The following is a 20,895-nucleotide window of genomic DNA, read 5'->3' on the forward strand; positions in this document are numbered from 1 at the left end:
CCTTTTCATAAGAAGAAAGGGAGAGGTAGGAGATTGGTGACAGTTCAGTGCTAGGCTGTGCTTTGACATTTAACTCTGTTTACTGTAGTTTCCCCTTGTATTATATATTATGGGGAAAAGCAGAAGTTGAATTGTCAATATTGGGACTATTATTCTTGTATTGTTACAGTCTTATATGAATGAGGCGAAGGGGGGCCACTTATGAATATGGCCTGTTTTATCTTGCATTGCACTATTTAACTGCCGTAGTAAAAGTTTTGTGTACTGTAGTAGAGAACACTTTGGTAAATTACAGTCTTCTAATGTATAAACTAAATTCATTCTTTCGGATTCACTTTTGTAAAAGGAGCTTAAGGTGAATTGCTGTGTGACTGAGTTTATTTTTCAGTATGAGGTAATGATAGAGAATGACCTTGGTGTTTGAAGAATTTTTTTTAAAAATTATTTTTGGCTGCATTGGGTCTTCCTTGTTGCACGTGGGCTTTCTGTAGTTGCATAGAGTGGGGACTACTCTTAGCTGTGGTGCGTGGGCTTCTCATTACGGCGGCTTCTCTTGTTGCAGAGCGCGGGCTCTAGGCGCACGGGCTTCAGTAGCTGTGGCACGTGGGCTCAGTAGTTGTGGCTCGTGGGCTGAGCGCAGGTTCAGTAGTTGTGGCGCACAGGCTTAGTTGCTCCGTGGCATGTGAGTTCTTCCTGGACCAGGGCTCGAACCCGTGTCCCCTGCATTGGCAGGCAGATTCTTAACCACTGCGCCACCAGGGAGGCCCCTGAAGATCTTCATGTACTTACTGTAATGTGGCTCAAATAGAGTGGGTAGGCTGTAGACAAATTATTGGGTTAGAAATGCCAAGTGCAATACTGTATTATATCAAAATAATACATTTTATTTTAGTAGTGTTAAAGTGACAGAATCTAAAGAGAACAAGATATTTATGGAACAGGAGGAGAATTGTTGAGAAACCTGGGCATTCAACATTTTAATTTCCTTTTGATGTTTTCTTTCTGGCCTTGAAAAATATAGTGGAATAAAGCTCCCTTCCTCACTAAAATATTCCCGTAGTAGTTTCAAGAAATGTAATGAATTAGAACTCTGTTATTCAGAAAGAGAGCTTTTTAAAGGAATGATTTAAGTGTAATTTAAAAAATCATTTTTTGTTGTTAAATGTCTTAGAAGAAGTACAAGTTTTAGTGTGTTTATTTCTAAGAATATGATTAAAATTACTAGCAACATAATTTTCATCCGTTTCAAAATTCTCACAAACTGTTGGTGGAAATCTAGTTTTTCTCTTCTTTATCCATATACGTTGACCTAGGTACAGGAATAGCATAACCTGTATTATCCCTCACAGGCATGTGGGATCTTCCTAGACCAGGGCTCGAACCCGTGTCCCCTGCATTGGCAGGCGGATTCTTAACCAATGCACCACCAGGGAAGTCCCTCCTCCTCTTTCTCATCCTCTTTCTCCTCTTCACTGTTGTGGATGATTATCTTGTGCATTAGGATGCTGTGTAGGATGCACACAGCAAAATCCTTAGCCTCTGTGATACCCACCCCCCATTTTGATAACCTGCTCCATACATTGCTAAATGTTTCCTGGGGAGATAATTGCCCTTGGCTGAGAACCACTGCAGTAAAGATAGTGCCTTTTCTGCACTTTTTTTAGATACTTATTTCTAGAATTGTTTTTATCTCGAATCTGTTTTGTTCCATTGATCTGTGTGTCTGGACTTTAGCCTCTTTTGCTTATTTATTTTACTTCTCTTTGCTGTTTAGTAAGTAGTAATTTAAAAAACAGCTTTATTGACATGTAATTTATATACCATTCATGAATACAGTTCAGTGGCTCTTAGTATGTTCACAGAGTTGTGCATCTGTTGCCACAGTAAGTTGTAGAACTCATTACCCTCAAAAAAACCCTTACCCTGGGCTTCCCTGGTGGCGCAGTGGTTGGGAGTCCGCCTGCCGATGCAGGGGACGCAGGTTCGTGCCCGGGGCCGGGAGGATCCCGCGTGCCGTGGAGCGGCTGGGCCCGTGAGCCATGGCCGCTGGGCCTGCGCGTCCGGAGCCTGTGCTCCGCAACGGGAGAGGCCACAGCGGTGAGATGCCTGCGTACCGCAAAAAAAAAAAAAAAAAAAAAAAAAAAAAACCCTTACCCTTTAGCTGTCACTCCCAAATCTTCCCTGCTTTGAGCCCCAGGCTATCATCACAAGTCTGTCTCTATGGATTTGCCTGTTCCAGACACTTTACATAAATGGAATCATACAGTGTGTGGTCTTTGTGACTGGCTTCTTGCACTTAACATGTTTTCAAGTTTCATATATATTGTAACATGCATCAGTATTTCAAATTTCTTTTTATTGCCTAGTAATCCATTGTATAGAAAGACCACATTTTGTGTATTCTTTCATTTATCGATGGATATTGGGTGATTTTCACTTTTGGGGTATTATCAATAATGCTGCTATGAACACTTGTGTACACGTTTTTGTATGGACATGTTTTCATTTCTCTAGGGTATATACTAAGAATGGAACTGCTGAATCATATGGTAACTCTATGTTTAACCTTTTGAGGAACTGTAAATTGTTTTCAGAAGTACTGCACTATTTTTATTCCCACCAGCAATATAGGAGGCTTCTAATTTCTCTGCATCCTCAAGAATATTTGTTATAATCTGTCTTTTTGATTATAGCCATCTGGTGGGTGAGAAGTGATATCTTGTAGTGTATTTGATTTGCATTTCCCTAATGTCTAATAATGTTGAACATTTTTTCATATGCTTTTTATGACCACTTATATTATCTTCTTTGGAGAAATGTGTACTCAAATCTTGTGCTCATTTTAAAATTAGATTATTTATTTCTTAGTCAGTTTTTATTTATTTATTTTATTTTTATATACTTTTGGCTGTGTTGGGTCTTTGTTGCTGCGCGCAGGCTTTCTCTCTTTACAGTGAGCGGGGGTTACTCTTCATTGTGGTTCGCGGGTTTCTCATCGTGGTGGCTTCTTTTGTTGCGGAGCATGGGCTCTAGGCCCGTGGGCTTCTGTAATTGCAGCACACAGGCTAAGTAGTTGTGGTACGCGGGCTCAGTAGTTGTGACGCACAGGCTTAGTTGCTCTGCAGCATGTGGGATCTTCCCATACCAGGGATCGAACCTGTGTTCCCTGCGTTGGCAGGCGGACTCCCAACTACTGCGCCACCAGGGAAGTCCTTCTTAGTTTTAACAGTTCTTTGTATATTCCAGGTAGAAGTTCATTATTAGGTATATGATTTACAAATATTTTTTCTCATTCTGTGGGTTGGCTTTTCATTTTCTTGAGGGTATCATTTGCAGCACAGCATTTAAAAATTTTGACATAGTCCAATTTATTTTTCTTTTGTTGACTGTGCTTTTTGTGTCAAAAAATATTTAAATTTCGTAATATATTTTCTGTAATTAGCTTCAGGAAATGGTATCAAGGATCACATAAACAAGACAAACTAAATACATAAAAATAGAGCTGAAATTAAGCCATTATAGTTTTCCCCAACTTGAATTTTGAAAAAATAATTTTTTTCTTAAATTTTATTATCATATTTAGATATGTGTGTGTGTGTTGATAGAAGACTTTACTGAGAATTTGAGGGTGATGAGGCATTTGGTTTACATTGTAGCAGTGCTAGGTAATTAAAAACCACTCTGCTCTGTAGTGGAGTAGCTAGCTACAGTAACCTAAAATTTTGCAGTGTTCCAATCCTCAGTTGCCATGCTTTGAGTGTTTTCATGGTTAACCGCACCCCCTAGAGGAGGAGGAATCCTCCAAAAGCAGAGACTATTTATTTCTAGTCCTGCCCTCTCTCTCTGTCTGTAATAATGTTTACCTTCTCCTGAATTCCTGGCTCTATTATTTCATGATTATTGGTGTGCTTATCCATTATTTTTTCTCCCGGCACATTCTGAGTCTCTGGGTCTTGACTTTGCAGATCCCTAACTAGGCCGGCTTATTCTTTCAGCAACACTACATGTCCAGGAATCACAGCTCAGTCATGATATTCTTGAGGATCATCTCTGATTATGGTCCCGCTGCCTCTTCATAGTCACTTGCAGCAATGTGTCTGCTCTCATCATCTCCACTTTCTTTTATACTTATTAACGTTTTAAAAATTTTATTTACTACCTAATTAACTTTGACAATATACTAATACATATCTGTTTTTTAAGATTTTCCAGTTCATTTTAAAGGTTATGTGTGTTAAGCTATTCCCTTGTTATTACCGTAATTTGACCAATTGTTTTGTCTCGCTTTCTCAAACAAGATGTTAGTTTCATGTTTTTCACTTGCTGGAGTACAGATTTTATGACAGCCTTTATGATCATTGCTTGATAGAAATAAACATCCATAATAGTGTATTCACTTAAACATTTTAAATGACTGTTATTTGAATGTAAATAAAATGAGTTAAGGATATGGTGTGTCTTTTGTAGGAAAAGTGGTATGTGTAATCTAAAAAGAATAAAGTATTATTTGCAATATATATTTTTTAAAAAGTTCATGCTGCTTGAAGAGTAAACCAGTGCAGAAGTGTATTTAGTAAGAAGTGAAAGTATTTGCTTTTTCTGTTTTAAAAGCAGTCTGGGTACATACTTCTATACCTTTCTTTATATTTAATACACATGAGAGAAAATTTTCATTAAGTTAAAAAAATTACTCTTAAAAGTGGTGCTGTAAATTATCTTTTCCCACTTTTATAAGTTTCTCAAGTGTTTATCTAATTTTTCCAGTAGTGTTTATTGTTACACTTTATACTCCTGTCTTCTCCCCTTCCCTCTGCCATATATATAGGTGCTCACTGAATTGATTTGACACAGAAACAAAGGGCAAGTGAAATTGAAGTATTAAGATGCCAATTAATGATAAGAAAGGAAGATAATCTGGTGAAGATTGTCACTAGGAAAAAATATTGATGTGTATATCACATTGATTTAGATGATTACTGAGAAGATCTGTGGATTCGATATATACTTATTCAGAGTATACTGGATGTGCCAGATGTTATACTTGTCAACAGGAATACATCAATGAATAAAGCATATACATTTTATGATCTCATGAGACTTAGGTGTATGGTATATACAGGAAAATAAATAGACAGTGCCAACGTAATGTGATAAATGAAGATATTGGCAAGGGAGTGGTTGAAATGGTGAACTGTGGAGTCCAGTCTAGATAGGGAAGTGAATGCAGAAGTGGGCTAAGTAAGGAGAAAGTAGAATTAAGTGTCTGCAATTCTGAATGATAACGAAAAATAGATCCAGTAGGTTTAACTAATTTAGAAGTGGAAGATTGTGATCAGAGAGTAAGATAGTTAATTTTCACATTTCCCATTCAGAGAAAACAGGGTGATGAAGTCTGGAGTGTGGTCTTAAAGTGGCCAAAATGGACTTGCAGTGAATGTCGGTGGAGGTGAAATGCTTATGATATTAAAAGTAGAGTGTTGGGAGTTCCCTGTTGGTCTTGTGGTTAGGATTGGGCGCTTTCACTGCTGTGGCCCGGGTTCAATTCCTTGTTGGGGAACTGAGATCTCACAAGCTGCACGGCGTGGCCAAAAAAAACAAAGAAAAAGAATGTTGGGTGGATGCATGTTGAAATAATTCAAGGTTATGTAGTACTTAGGACAGAAGCATGTCAAGAGTTTTGAGTGAATGATTAGGAGTGCCTTGGGGAGCAGTGGTTTGCACCTGTGACTGCATTTTGGCATCACCTGGGGAACTTTATAAACTACTAATGCTCTTACCCTAACTTTGCTGCATGTTGGAAATTCTGATGGCTAGCTCCCATCCTCAGCTATTCAGATTTAATTTGTATGGGGTATAACCTGGGCAATGGGGGCTTTAAAATGCCCCTGGGAATTCTAATGTGCAGCAATTGCACAGTGGCAGGGTTTTGGTTTTTTTGTTTTTTGTTTTTTTACGGGAAACTGGCTGGGAGTTACGGTTAGGAACATGGCCCTGCATCATGAAGTTGGAGTACATGATAAATGAAAGAATAAGCAACATTTGAGAATGAGGCAGGAGAAGCAGCTTTTACTTAAAGCAAACAGTGAAATTGTTGGTGATACAGATCCGTTTATTTTTACCCTGGAGCAGAGTAAACCTAGAGGGAGGTTTTGGGAGGAAGGTAAGCAGTGGGAGGTTGGATAAAGGGGGAAAAAACAAGAGTACAGTGGTTAGAGTCCAGGAGAGGACTGATAACTGTAATAAATTTATCTTTTGGTAGTGACCAAAGATAACAGGGCATAGTGGGTTCATAATGAATCTGGAAAATACATTCTGCAGTCCCATGGTGGATGAAAGTTGGGAATTGGGTGAGTGGCTCTCAGGAGTCAGTTTAAGACCTGGGGTTGAACTTAATAGGAAGTCCTAGCTTTGTATTCTTCTCTTTGTTAAGGGGTTTGGACTGGTTGCCTAAGATCCATGGAGAGACCCACAGTTTCATGCTGCTGTTCCACAGGCTCCTGGGTGAGTGGTTAGGGGCCTGGTCTCTTTTGTCCTGACACTGGCAGGAGGAGGCTCTGGAGTGTCAAGGCTTGGTTAGGTCTGCAGAGCATAGCTCTGCTCACTCCAGTGTGCTTGCTTGTGTGAGTTTGACACTTTGCTGTACCTAACAATGGCAAAGCCTTTGCTATTTCTTTACTTTTGCACTTGATGCTTTTCAGGAACAATTTTAATTGCCCAATTCCAGGTTTTTTTCAACATTGAAGAAATGGTATAGACTTAGAAACAGTGAAAAGGGACCTTGTATATTATTTACACAAACTTCCTTTATTTATATGTTAGAATTTTATGCATAGAGAATTGAAGTCAGTTTCACAAAGAAACCGTTCACCCTAGATTAAAGTATAAACTATATATGAGACTAGAAATTTATAATTGTTACACTGATTCAAATTTGTTGTCAGAATAAATTGGTTTACCGTAACTCATTTGATTAATTTGACATGTAACTTGATTTTTTTGCATTGTTAAACTTGGAAGATGAGAACATCAGATATCACTGTCAGTGGAGTGCAGAAAATTTATATTTCTTTTAAATTAAAGAAAGCGTTTTAAAGTATAATACTTGCAGAGTTCAAGAGCTACCCTAGTTATGCAAATGAACTGTGGAATTACTTTTGAATGATGAGTTCATTCAAAAACATTATCAAAAATTTTTAATAGATTTTTGGTCAGAATAGGGTAAGTAGTAAATTTGGTAATAGCCTGATGTAGAAATAAGAAAATTGTGTGCTTAGTGGAAAATGTACTTTTGCATAATTACAGTATATCATGTCACCAAGTAATTTAAACCCATATGCCCTTACTGAGCAAAATATATGTCCCTGAATAAAGCTTTTGTACATTTTTTTTTTTTTTTTTTTTGTGGTACACGGGCCTCTCACTGTTGTGGCCTCTCCCGCTGTGGAGCACAGGCTCTGGACGCGCAGACTCAGTGGCCGTGGCTCACGGGCCAGCTGCTGCGCGGCATGTGCGATCTTCCCGGACTGGGGCACGAACCCGTGTCCCCTGCATCGGCAGGTGGACTCTCAACCACTGTGCCACCAGGGAAGCCCAAAGCTTTTGTACTTTTAAAAATTAGATGATTTTGTATACAGTGACTTTATTTCACGTGTGTTTGAATTATGAAAGTAAAAGTAACTTTTTGAGGTTGTGACACCAAGCATATGATACCTATGATGGATCATAGGGATTTAGGTTACATCAAAAGGATGCTTTTAACGCTGGGTTGTGACATGTATTTTTTTATATGTATCTTTTGTATTCATAGTTTTCAGATGTGCTTATTAGCAAGATGAAAACTGAGGAGCAATTATGCTAAATGGTGCTTGATTTCCTTTTCTCTTTTTGGATTGCATTAATTGATTTACCTATGTTTAGGTGGGTATGAATGGTTCTCATTTTTCTAGAAGTCAGTTGATATTTATTAAAAAACTCTGCACAGCTAGTCAGTTGTCTCAGTCATTTGTGGGGACATTTCATAGTTTAGTTTTGCCAATACAGATTTAGACTATTCATAGGAATGTTAATAAGATTTTTCCTTGGCTGTGGCAGCTGACATCATTTGGCTTAAATTTTCTAGGCCAAAATTATTTCTGCTATACTGTATGGTGGTAAATTCTGATAACTCAGCTTAACATTTATTATGTTAGAGTATATATCCAAAGCTGCTTCCTGAGGAAAATTTTGGCTTGCTTATGTGGCTTTAGTCTGCTAACTTGTAGAAGTAGCGTCGTGAGAACACTAGTTAGGCTCTTTAATTTTTATGGTTTACCTTATTTTTAGGCGTATATAGATTAACTCTAAATCGGAATATAGACTACCCACATTCAGTGACCTCAGATTATATGATTCTCAGCACCTCTCAAAGCCTGAAAGAATTGATATTAGGGGAAAATGCCTGAGAGTTATTTAATCCAGTCTTTCTTTTAGATTCTCAAATTTCATCTATTTATTTGTTTATTTATAATTGTGGTTAGATTCTCTAATTTGTATCCTTGGATATAGCTTGACTACTAGAAAATTACAATCTTAGAACACATTAGTTTTACTTCTTGCAGAGTTGCCTTCATTGACGTGCCTTTTAATGTTTATGTCCACTTTCTTGAAAGTCATTAGGAGAAGCAATTTTGTTAAACTTTCTAATGACTTTCGTGTAAAACTTGCTGAGAACATTAACCAGTACTTCATGCTTTGTTTTTCAGATATATTCCTATATGATACAATTCTTTAAAAATTCAGAGCTGCAGGTATAGAGCATCAGTTAATGAGAGGAAGCTTGGATATCATCTGTTCCCAATGTGTTTACAGATGAAGAAATTGAGGCTCAGAGAGGTCAGCTATAAGTGGCTGGCCTACAACCTGGGTGTAGAAATTGTGTCTTCTAACAACTGACCCAGTTTTTTTTTTAAGTTTTCAAAACATTGAGGTGAAATTGAAATTGACATAACATAAAGTTACCGTTTTATAAGTGAACAATTTATTGGCATTTAGTACAATCACAAAGTTGTGTAGCCACCACCTCTATATAGTTTCAGAACATTTTAATCACCCCAAATTACACTTGCTCCCCATTTTATTCTCATCCCAGCCATTGACAGCCACCTTTCTGCATTCTGTCTCTATGAATTTATCTTTTCTGGGTATTTCATATAAATGGAATCATACAGTATTTGACCATTTGTGCCTAGCTTCTTTCACTTAGCATAATGTGCTATCTGTGTTGTAGCATATATCAGTACTGCCTCATTCCTTTTTATGATTGTATGATAAATACTCTATTGTAAGTAGAGACCACAATTTGTTTATCCATTCATTCATTAGTGGACATTTGGGCTATTTTTATCTTTTGGCTATTGTGAATAGTGCTGCTGTGAACATGTATGTATATGTATTTGAGTTTTTAGGCTTTTTGGATATATACCTAGGAGTGAAATTTCTTGGTCATATGGTAATTGTATGTTTAAATTTTTGATTAACTGTCAAACCATTTTACACGGTGGTTGTACCATTTTACATAACCCCAGTTTTGTTTGTTTATTTGTTTCCCTTCTGCTCTCCTATGTAAGATCATGGTGACTTGAAAAAGAAAATGAACCAAAGATCACGTTTTTTTTGTTGTTGTTTTTTTAGGATATCAACTCTTATTTAGTACATTTTATACAGTAGATTTTTCAAACGGGTTTGTTTATCTTTGTTCCAGTGGTTTATTTGTTTATTGAATATGATTTTGCTTTGTTCATGTCATTCAAACTGAAGTGAAGTTGTGCTCCTTCATTTCTTTTCTCTCACTATATTTATGTTCATAGAACCCAGAGAACGGTTTTAGAGGTCTAAGTAAATGTAAATCTCCCTACTGTGCAAGATAAAATGAAAATAATGAAAAAGAAAAAATAGGGGAAACAGTAACACAAATAGTCTTGGGAACCTTCAAGAAGTTATTTATAGGTTTTAACTGACTTTAGTGCAGGTCACATTTCTTTGTCTTCTACTTTTGCCAAGGGTTTGGGAATTGTTTTTTGAGTCTCTTTACATTTGGGGGCCATCCTATCACTGTAACATCTTTATGAAAATAGTGCCTTGTATTATACTTGATAAATGGATACTGTAGAAAATTTAAAGTAAATGGTTTAAGATAGGTTAAATAGTCATCAGATATCTGAGGTTTTTTAGATAAGGCTAATTTTGATTTAATTTGGACTAAATAATGACCTTCTGACATTATTGAAGTCTGCCTATTTCTTTCAATATTTCATTTTTAATTTGTTTTTTATCATAAAATGACCCTCACTAAATTATGTTTGCCAAGAAAGAAAAAAATGTTAAGAAGCTAATGTCAGCTCTGGAAGATCTAATTGAGTTTTTCTGTTAACAGAGAAAACAGAGTATAAACTTACATCTTTAGTACTGAGGAAAGAATCTGAAGGTCATTATTTTTATTTCTGTAGTTTTAGAAGATAGAGACCTACTAAAAGGTACATAGAATGCATTTAGCTTTTTGAAAAGTGTTAGGTATGGTAGACTTTATTTTTTTTAAGGATGTAAGGCACAGAGGAATTCTGGAATAATCCCTTAGTCGACAAGAATTTTATTATAAGGTAGTGGTGAAATCAGTGAAAGAAGAGCCTTATTAGATAGCCAGACTTCACGATACAACAGAAACGGCTGCCTTGAATGGTTTCAGATAGATTGAGATGTAGACTGGAGTTACGGATACAACACATATCTGGCCACCAAAAGGTCATGTACAATATATATAATACAGATCTAGCTACGTGGGTAACCTGTGACACTCCTAGCATTAGGCTTTTGTAAGTGCCTGTGCTGGTGCTGTGCCATCCTGACTGACTCTGTTACTGCCTCACTGCTGCTTTTATTCCCATCACCATCAACTGACAGCCCCAAGAGAAGACTTTATTGGCCAGATCAGAGTCACCATTTACTCTGGGTTACCTATATTATTTGATAGAGCTGTTTTGTCAGGCTGTCTAACAGACCAGTAAACCAGCCTTAGAAATCCACCCTTGTAACTGTGGCCCAGTGTGGTGGGAGTCATTCTTATAATTCAGAGCATGGTGATCTGTACTTAAGGAGTCTCTCAGAAGATGGTTTAAACCATAGTAGGTAGGCATTTTTAAGAAGTCCAAGAAGGGAGGCAGTGTAGTAGATGAATACTTTGTCCTGAACGGCAGTTTCGTATTTTCACATAGATACTACATTTTTCTTCGGGTACTGCTTTTTGGATTTCTGGTAGCCTTAGTGATGATCTCAATAGAAAAATAATTTATTACATATAATCCAGTTAAGCGTTTTAGGAAAGAGCCCTTTTATACTCCAAGTTTACATTCTTCTTGCAGTTACAGAAATTCACAAAAGACTTCCAGAGTTGCTCTGAGTATATCTTTGAATTTGTTGTATATACACATACACACACCCCTCATACTATCATCTCAAGTTAATTTTTAAGCCATTTAAGTATATATAAGAAGTCTATAACCCACTTCCTTTTAGAAGTGAGTAAACAAAGGTTGAGAGACATTTTGATTGCTCAGGTTCACATGATCTTTGAGCAGAGCTAGGAGTAGAAACCAGCTAGGATTAGAATTCCTAACTACTTTTTTTTTTTTTTTTGCGGTACGCGGGCCTCTCACTGTTGTGGCCTCTACCGTTGCGGAGCACAGGCTCCGGACGCGCAGGCTTAGCGGCCATGGCTCACGGGCCCAGCCGCTCCGTGGCATGTGGGATCTTCCCGGACCGGGGCACGAACCTGTGTCCCTTGCATCGGCAGGCGGACTCTCAACCACTGTGCCACCAGGGAAGCCCATCTCATTTTTTTTAGATGACTGTGTTGTAATCAGTTCTGATTCTATGTATTAGTAGTCCTGAGGATTCCCTTGAAAATAACTTGTATCACTATATCCATTTGCTTGCTGTCTGTCTTCACTTGAGATCTGTATGTATCTTTGCTTGGAACATGTCCCATACTGAACTTCACTACTTCATCCACAAAGCAAAACAACAAACTTACCATCCCCCAGCCTTCTTTCTTGTATCTTGTTTGGAATGACTAGTTGTTCAGCCAGATACTACTCAAGCTTAAAGAGCTGTGATGATGGCTCTTTGTCATGCCCCATGCAATCTATTGATCTATTGGTCGGTCATCTCTATATCTCTCCACTATGCAGACATGTGTTCATACCCACTACTTCTGACCTGTTTCTGGCTTTTAGATAGTATGACTGTAATTGCTTTTCATAGGTTTTCCTGCCTATTTCAAATCTTGCACATAATTGATAGAATGGTTTAACTTGAACATTCCATATGCTTCTCACAATCTACCTTTTAAAAACAACCTTCAGTGCCTTCCCCATGGGGCCCTCTTTCTTGCTTCAGTGCCCACTCCTGTTGTCTTCTCTTTATCAGTTGCCCTCTTCTTCACCTGGCTGAGTCCTATTATCCTCTGAAATTAATCTTAGGTGTTACCTTTTTCAGGATGCTTCCTCTGATTTGCCGCCCCTCCTCCCCTTCGGGCTGGGTCACATTACCTGCTCCTTCTTTTTAGAGCCTTGTAATAGCTGATGCATGTCTATCATTTTTCTTACTGTATTGTTGTATAATTTTATATGTAATTCTCTTCTTCCACAAGATTGTGAGCTTCTTGAGGCCCAGAACAATCCTTTATTGCAGAGCCTGGCTATAGGGGGCACATGCTAGACTTTAATAAATGTTTGACCAATGAATGAAAGAAGTTTCTAGTTTAGAAAAAGCAGATAATCATAAATAATTACTATAGAACTTTAAATAGTGCAGTGGAGGCAGAGAATGCAAGGACTGAACATTCTATCTGGGAAGAGGGAGAGGTGCCTATGAGGGAAGACTCGCTTTATGGAGGGTATAAATTTGATCTGGTTCTTGAAGGGAACTTGATAGAGATTTTGCTAGAGAGGAAAGGTGATCCATCCTAGAGAACAAAAGCAAGAGAACAGGTCCTACTCAAGAAAAAGCCAGGTATTTCAGACTCTTTTTTTCAAAAGTCATTTTGGCAGTGAGGAGGATGTAACAGAGGAGAGGCAGGAATTGTAGTCTTGCAGGCTGTAATGAAGGTCTTGTACAAGGCTTTAGTGGTGAAGGGGGGCCCCAAGAGATATTTAAGATGTAAAATATAACTAACTTGTTGGATGTGGGAGTTCTAAGAGGACAGACAGTTCAAGGTAACTCTTACGACTTCTCTTTTCAGTGATTGGATAGGCAGTGATGCCTCCTTTTAATTAATTAATTTTTTAATACATCTCTATTGTAGTATACTTGCTTCACAATACTGTATTAGTTTCTGTTCTACAACAAAGTGCATCAGCCATCTGCATACCTATATCCCCATATCCCCTCCCTCTTGATCCTCCCTCCCACCCTCCATATCCCAGCCCTCTAGGTGGTCACAAAGCAACCAAGCTGATCTCCCTGTGCTATGTGGCTGCTTCCCATTAGCTATCTATCTTACATTTGGTAGTGTATATATGTCGATGCTACTCTTAGCAGCTTCCCCCTGCCCATCCTGTGTCCTCAAGTCCATTCTCTATGTCGACGTCTCCTCCTTTTAATTTAAATGAGGGAATATAGGAAATTGGGGTATGGAATGAATTTAATTTTAGACATGATGAGTTTGAGGTACCCATGAGAAATTCAGGCAGAAGCGTTCAGTATGCTGTTGAATATAAGTGTTAGAAATTCAGGAGGTATATCTGGGCTGGAGGCACAATTTTGGAAGTCATGGTACGTATGAGGTAGTTAAAAGTGGTAGATTAGAAAACAAAATTACTCAGGGATTGCATATATAGTAAGACTGTAGGAGAGTGAAAACAGAATCCTGGGCGTTGCAGGCTTTCTTCTGCTTAAAGATAATCTGGTATACTTGCAAAGCAGTAGAAAATTTTTTGATCTCTTTAATTTCCTTTTATTCTTTCCCACTTTAACAGATTTCAGAAATTTCCCCTTTGCAGCCCCTATTTGTTCCTTCCATTCTTTACTCCACTGGATTCTTCTTGAGGCTATTAGTTTATTCCTCTTTGAAGTGTCTGTTGTCAGACTAGGGAAAAGAAAAGGCTTAATGTGAATTCACATCCCTTCATGAAATGGGGATATGTATTTCTAACTTTACTTCCACTAAGAAATTGGTTGTCTGCCATTTTTTAAGCATATTACTTTCTTGGTTTATCTTTTGTTTTTCCTCTTCTGATAGTAACATAGATACAGATAAATATTTTGCTTCTTTCATTAAAACAACTGTAAAGTTACGGTGATAAATCACATCTTGGACTCACATCTGGTACACCTTGTAGCAAATTTTGGGACTGTGGCACTAACGAGGAGTTTGTGGCTCATTTTCATGGGGATTGTTGCCACTCAGCTTCATTCCATTATTGCCTTGCAGGGAGGTGATTCCACTGATGCCAGATTTTTCTGTTTTTCAAGAAAAGTCAGAAATCCTGATTTTTATGTGATTTTTAAAAAATGTTTATTGAATTAAAAAAAATACTATGCTGGCAGTTTTTGATCCCTTTCTCAAACCTTAAATTCTTTGTAACAAAGACCAACCATCATCACCTACTGAGATGTTTGAGGTGTGTTTGGTTCTACTGCATACTAGGGTAAGAGAGGAAACTTGACTTGGAAGCCTCAGAAGACTGTAGTGGAAAAGGAGACAGGCTCAATCTCTTGATTTGGACGATTGAGTAATAAAGGGTCATGAAATCAGATGGGCTGACTCCCATCCCATCTGCAGTAAGTATTCTGGTAATGAATCCTCCCTATCTTCAGTTCCTTATTTGCTGAGGTTTTGATCCTGGGCACCATGATCAGTGACTTGAAACTGGAGTGTTTAGTTAGGGAGGATATTTTTCTATTATTTTATCATGCATATTTAAGTACAAAATTAAACACACACACCCACCCCCATCCCCACACCCAGCTTTGGTGTTTTGCCACCAGAATGTAACCCACGTGAATAATAATGTTTCTGTCACTTGGTGGGTTTCAAGTTCTGAACACCTGATTTACTCAATGTACTCAAAGTATAATTTGTTAGGGCTTACTGTATTTATTTATTTTTGTTGAGTCAAAGAATTTTTATAGAAAATATCCTCATTCCATAGGAAAATCAGGGAGATATGTTGGAACTGACCTTTGGATTTTCTATTTGTTCTCCATGGGAGGGAAAAGTAATGATTCCTGCAAGTGGAACTTACATAGTTTTGAGTGCACATGTTCCCTTTTAGCAACAGCTTTCCCTTGTAATTAAATTCCATTTGTTTAAAAATTAGATCTCACAAGTAAAAATTATATTTAAAAAACTGTGCCACAAAATGTTAGAATGTTAGACCACACTAGAGTAGATTATGAGAGGAATTCATACACTAGGTATCCTGAATAAAGATAGTGTGATTTTCTTTGGGAGGAGGGGAGTCTAGGTGGAGGTAGTTGAAGTATGTGCTAATGTATTATGTCAACTAAAATTCTGATCCTCAATTTTCCTTAATTACATTATACATATTTTGTGTATGTTTATCGTTTCTCTTAAGGTTTTCTGTATCAGAGATGTTGACCTCTTGTTTCCTGTCCTAAGATAAGAGATTATGAAATCTATGAAATGAATCTAGTTAATTTATTTTTTAAAGGACACATTTTTAAAAAAAATTAATTTTATTTAAAAAAATTTTTGCCTGCATTGGGTCTTCGTTGCTGCACGCGGGCTTTCTCTAGTTGCAGAGAGTGGGGGCTAATCTTTGTTGCGGTGTGTGGGCTTCTCATTGCAGTGGCTTCTCTTGTTGCGGAGCAGGGGCTCTAGATTTGTGGGCTTCAGTAGTTGTGGCACACGGACTCCGTAGTTGTGGCTCGTGGGCTCTAGAGCATAGGCTCAGTAGTTGTGGTGCACCGGCTTAGTTGCTCCATGGCATGTGGGATCTTCCCGGACCAGGGCTCGAACCCATGTCCCCTGCATTGGCAGGTGGATTCTTAACCACTGTGCCACCAGGGAAGCCCCTAAATAGTTAATTTTAACATTATGTAAAAATAGGTTTCTTTACATTTTTATAAAGTTGAATGAATTTTGAGCAGATTGACGATTGAGTTTCATACTTTTGTGCATTGATAATGACTATGTATCAGTTTATTATAATTCATGACTGGTGCTGTCTTGTTACCATTCTCTCCTGTTGTAAAATCATCTTGTATTTGTGATTTTATGTAGTTTTTTTAAAGACTTTTTTAAAAGAGCAGTTTTAGATTTATAACAAAATTAAAAGGAAAGTACAAAGTACAGAGAAGATTCTAATTTTAATGAAGTCCAGCTTATCAATTATTTTTTTCATGGATTATGTCTGGTGTTATATCTAAAAATGCATCACCATACCCAAAGTTGTCTAGGTTTTCTCCTAAGTTTTCTTCTGGAGTTTTATGTTTTACATTTAGGTCTGTGTCCATTTTGAGTTAATTTTTGTGAAAGGTATAAGATCCGTATCTTAGATTAACTTTTTTCTTTGTGGATGTCTGTGACAGCACCATTTGTTGAAAAGATTGTATTTGGTTATGTGTAGTTTTTGGAAACTCTTCAATAGTGCATTTATCTCTCACAACTTACTTTGTTGCCATTTATAAATGGAATCTTTAAATATATTTACACATAACAGTATAAATAGCCTTGAGCATTGGGCTTAGAAGTTTAGTAAACAAATGATATTCTCTGTCCTACTTTTGCATGAAAGATTACTTCCCCTGTGGCACACTCTTATGTAGCGTTAGCAGTTGTGAATCTTTGTTCACTTGGAATTTTTATTTTTGGAAATTACCAAAACTTTAGTAAATCAAGTGAGTAATTAATTTCGGGTAATACCATTTTGATGGAAAGAAGTGGGTAACTGAAAAGAAAAGAGATTGATTTTTCTTGTTCAACTGCAAAACTGCCTTTGGAAACCAATTTTAAGGGAGTGTCAATACTGTTTAAGCTCTGGAGGATTTATCTTTTTTGTATTCCCAAACACTTTGTAACTTTTTATTATGGCATTTACCACATTTGTGTTATCATTACATGTGTATTTTACCTTTTTAGTTTATGAACGTTTTGAGGGCAGAAACTGCCTGATTCATCTTTGTATAACTAAAGTCCAATACATGGTTATCTAATTATAGGATCAGTGTCACCCCTCCAAATAATTATTTTGAAAGGCAGTAATTCTTATATAAAATAAATATATGACCCACACATAGAATAGGATATTAAGTCATTACTCACAGTAGTTCCATATTTAAAAGAATCTTTTTCTTAATTGAATAGCCAAGTGTATATTGCTCTACTATCAACTAATCACAGGAAATTTTTAATCCCAGTTTAATCTCTGGGCTGTGAACATGTAGCATGTTTGTGCACTGTTTATTTCCTGCATTGGTTCCTTAAGAAATGCAAGTACATTTACTATGTAAGTGAATTTTGTGATTATTGTGTGTGTTTTAAAAAATGTTTTTAGTGAAAAATTTTGAACATTACAAGTAGAAAGATTAGTATAATGAACTTCCTCTGTCACGCCCAGCTTAGACATTTACCAGCTCATGGCTAATTATATTTTGTCTATATCCTTTTTCACTTTTCCTCTACTGTCCACTTGCAGAATTATTTTGAAGCATATTCGAGATACATGATTTCATCTTTAAATATTTCATCATGCATCTCTAAAACATAAGGGTTCTTTTTGCTATAACATAATAGCTCGCACCATTCATTATTTAAGCTAAAAGTTAAGCAGTAACTTGTTAATGTCATTAAATATTCAGAAGATATTTAGAATTACCCAGTTTCTCTTCCTTCTTTCTCTCCTCATTCTTCTTCTTTTTCCACTGTATTTTTGTTAAAATTAAGTTGAATAAGTTCTACATATTGTAGTTTTAACCCACAGGTTCTCCTCAACCTTCCTCTTCCCTCTTTCTCTCTTTTTTTTTTTTCCCTTTGCCCTTTATTTGTTGAAGGAATTGGGTCTTTTGCCCTTTAGTGTTTCTCACAGTCTGAATTTTGCTAAGTTCATCTCCCTGATGTATTGTAACATTTTCTCAGTCTTCTGCTTTTCCTCAGTCAGATTCAGGTTCGAGTCCCCCAACCCCCACCCCCACAAAACTTTTTGATAGATGGCGATGTGTATTTTTATTTCAAGAGGCATGTAATGTCTGGTTCATACTCTCTCTTTCATCCTCTCTCTCTCTTTCATCCTCTCTCTCTCTTTCATCCTCTCTCTCTTTCCCCTCCTCTCTCCATCCCTTCCTTGCACGTGTTAGACTGGTAGATCCCTAACTATGTTAGGGATTGCAATATGGCAATATTCTGTCATTTCTTCTTCTTATATGGATTTTTTCCTTAAAGAGAAACTGATTTTTCATCAGCTCTCTGATTAGCCTGATAAATGCCTAATTCTCTACCACTTTTCAAAAAGAGCTGGTTCTTTAGAACCCTTCAAAGGTGATCAATGAAATTTAAAAATCTTTCTATGATTTCATGAACTCAAATATTTGAAGTGCTCCAATACATTGCAGTTGTTAGTGTTACTGATTCCATCTTTAGCCAGGTGAAGCCTCTTCAGGTTGTCTGCTGAGTTTTGACATATTCTTAGTAATCTTTGGTAGCTTTTTGGTATGGCAAAGTGTTCCAGGCCCATCTTAAACTCAGTTCCTGCTCCAGACTTGGAATCAGCCATTCCTCCAATAGCCCTAGTTCGTTTTAGTGGAACTATCAACACTATTTTTTACCGAAGCAATGATTCATAGTAAAATTACTATATTGCTTTCTCTGTGTGGTTATTCCAACATTGTTAGTATATTGAGTTAGATTTTTAAATTTCACTTTGCTTTTGAAATTTAGAGTTTGCTTTTGAAATTCTTTTTATATGTAAAATATTTATACTGATACAAAGTCAGATTTACAGAGCAAGGTATTTTCAGTGTCCAGTTCTTATCCCTGTCCCCTCTACCCCATTTTCTCCATTCCTTACAGATCGTCATTTAAAAAAATTTTTGTATATCCTTATATTAAAAAAAAATAAGCAACTGTTTATAAATTTATCACTCTCACCCTCCCTTTCTTAGATGAATGATAGTTATACATGCTTTCCTCTACTGGTATGTAATTGAATTAAAAAAATAATCAGGGTAAGTATGCTGATACAAAAAAATTTGTTCAAAATGCCCAGGATTGGTATATTTTTTCTGATATCTTGATGGACTCTTTTAGTTCACATAATTAGAAATTTAGCTGTCTTATTCTTTAGTAGCTTTAAAAATTTTGCTTTAATCAGTTATTTTTAAGGGAATACTTTTTCTTTTTGTATGTTATCTATATATACATGTATACATACATGTATACATACAAATTCCTAAACAATTTGTTTAGGAATGAGACTGATGTATATGTAAATTAAAAATAGACATATGTCAAATGGAAACATAAGGAAAATATTTTATTTCTCTCTTTTTTTTTAAACATCTTTATTGGAGTATAATTGTTTTACAATGGTGTGTTAGTTTCTGCTTTATAACAAAGTGAATCAGCTATACATATACATATATCCCCATATCCCCTCCCTCTTGCGTCTCCCTCCCATCCTCCCTATCCCATCCCTCTAGGTTAAATGTTTGTTTTAAAAAGTCTTTGCTATGATTTTTTGCAGTTTTTTTCATTATTTTAATTTTAGTTTATTTTTTATTTATTTTTGGCTCGTTGCTGTGCGCGGGCTTTTAGTTGTGGAGAGCAGGGGCTACTCTGTTGTGGAGAGCAGGGGCTACTCTGTTGCGGTGCGCGGGCTTCTCATTGCGGTGGCTTCTCTTGCTGCGGAGCACTGGCTCTAGGTGTGTGGGCTTCAGTAGTTGCATCATGCGGGCTTGGTAGTTGTGGCTCATGGGCTCTAGAGCGCAGGCTCAGTAGTTGTGGCAGTTGGGCTTAGTTGCTCTGCGGCATGTGGGATCTTCCGAGACCAGGGATCGAACCTGTGTCCCCTGCATTGGCAGGCAGATTCTTATCCACTGTGTCACCAGGGAAGTCCTGCAGTTATTTATTATTAAGGCACAAAAACATTATGTATAACTATAAAAACACAGCTTCTAAAAAGCACCTTTGATTAATTTATTTCAGCTTTGTGTATCTACTGGACCTTTAATTGGAAATTCAGGAAACCTTGTTAACATGGTTTTGAAGTTGGAGGCTTTGAGTCTACTAGAAGCCTGTCAGGACTGTTCTTTGCTATACTGCTCCATCCACATTTTAAATACTTGTATTATTCTTTATAAGGGAAAGCACTCAGTAAATACAGTCCTTTGTTTTTTCAGTACTGTAATTTCTTTTAGACTCTAATTCCAGTGATCCCCAATGTATGGGCTGTGGACTGGGGAGGGGTTGTGCAGCCTAACTTAGTTTGTGTCCTGAAAAAACAAGTGCATATGAATGTACCTGCTGTTGTTTCAGACTGTATAGTTATTTCGTAATTGATGGTATCTAGTTTAAAAAACACTGAAATAATTGTAGCTTTTTTTGTTTTCTTGTATTTTCTTCATCATTGGATGCTAGGAGTCCTAATTATGTAGTAGTGTATGATCTTTTATAACTACTGCTCTAATATAACATTGAAGGGTTTGTTAAAGTAGTTACCTACATATGTGTACATAATTAATTCTTGAAAATATATAAAAGTTGAACAATAGATTTCTGTTTTAAGGGAGAGGGTTCTGTTACCAAAGAACTAAAAATACATGGGGCTGGTGTATATGTGTGTATATAACCTAATTATTCTGGGCACCCCTAGTTGGGAGAGAGAGGATAATCTCCACAGGTAG

General features: G+C 36.9%; 1 protein-coding gene across 2 annotated transcripts in view; it reads left to right on the forward strand.

The window, feature by feature from the left end:
• Positions 1-20,895, forward strand: part of SNX13 (sorting nexin 13) — a 140,204-nt gene that overhangs the window by 11,961 nt on the left and 107,348 nt on the right. The window contains exon 2 of one of the 2 annotated variants that reach the window (XM_065883656.1): positions 8,862-8,871. The exons of the other annotated variant lie outside the window; for it this stretch is intronic. Within the exon in view, the coding sequence (XP_065739728.1) occupies positions 8,862-8,871 (10 nt within the window). The remainder of the gene's footprint in view (positions 1-8,861; positions 8,872-20,895) is intronic. 2 annotated transcript variants of the gene reach the window in all.

This window comes from Phocoena phocoena, chromosome 9, assembly GCF_963924675.1.
Source record: "Phocoena phocoena chromosome 9, mPhoPho1.1, whole genome shotgun sequence".
Classification (NCBI taxonomy): Eukaryota; Metazoa; Chordata; class Mammalia; order Artiodactyla; family Phocoenidae; genus Phocoena; species Phocoena phocoena.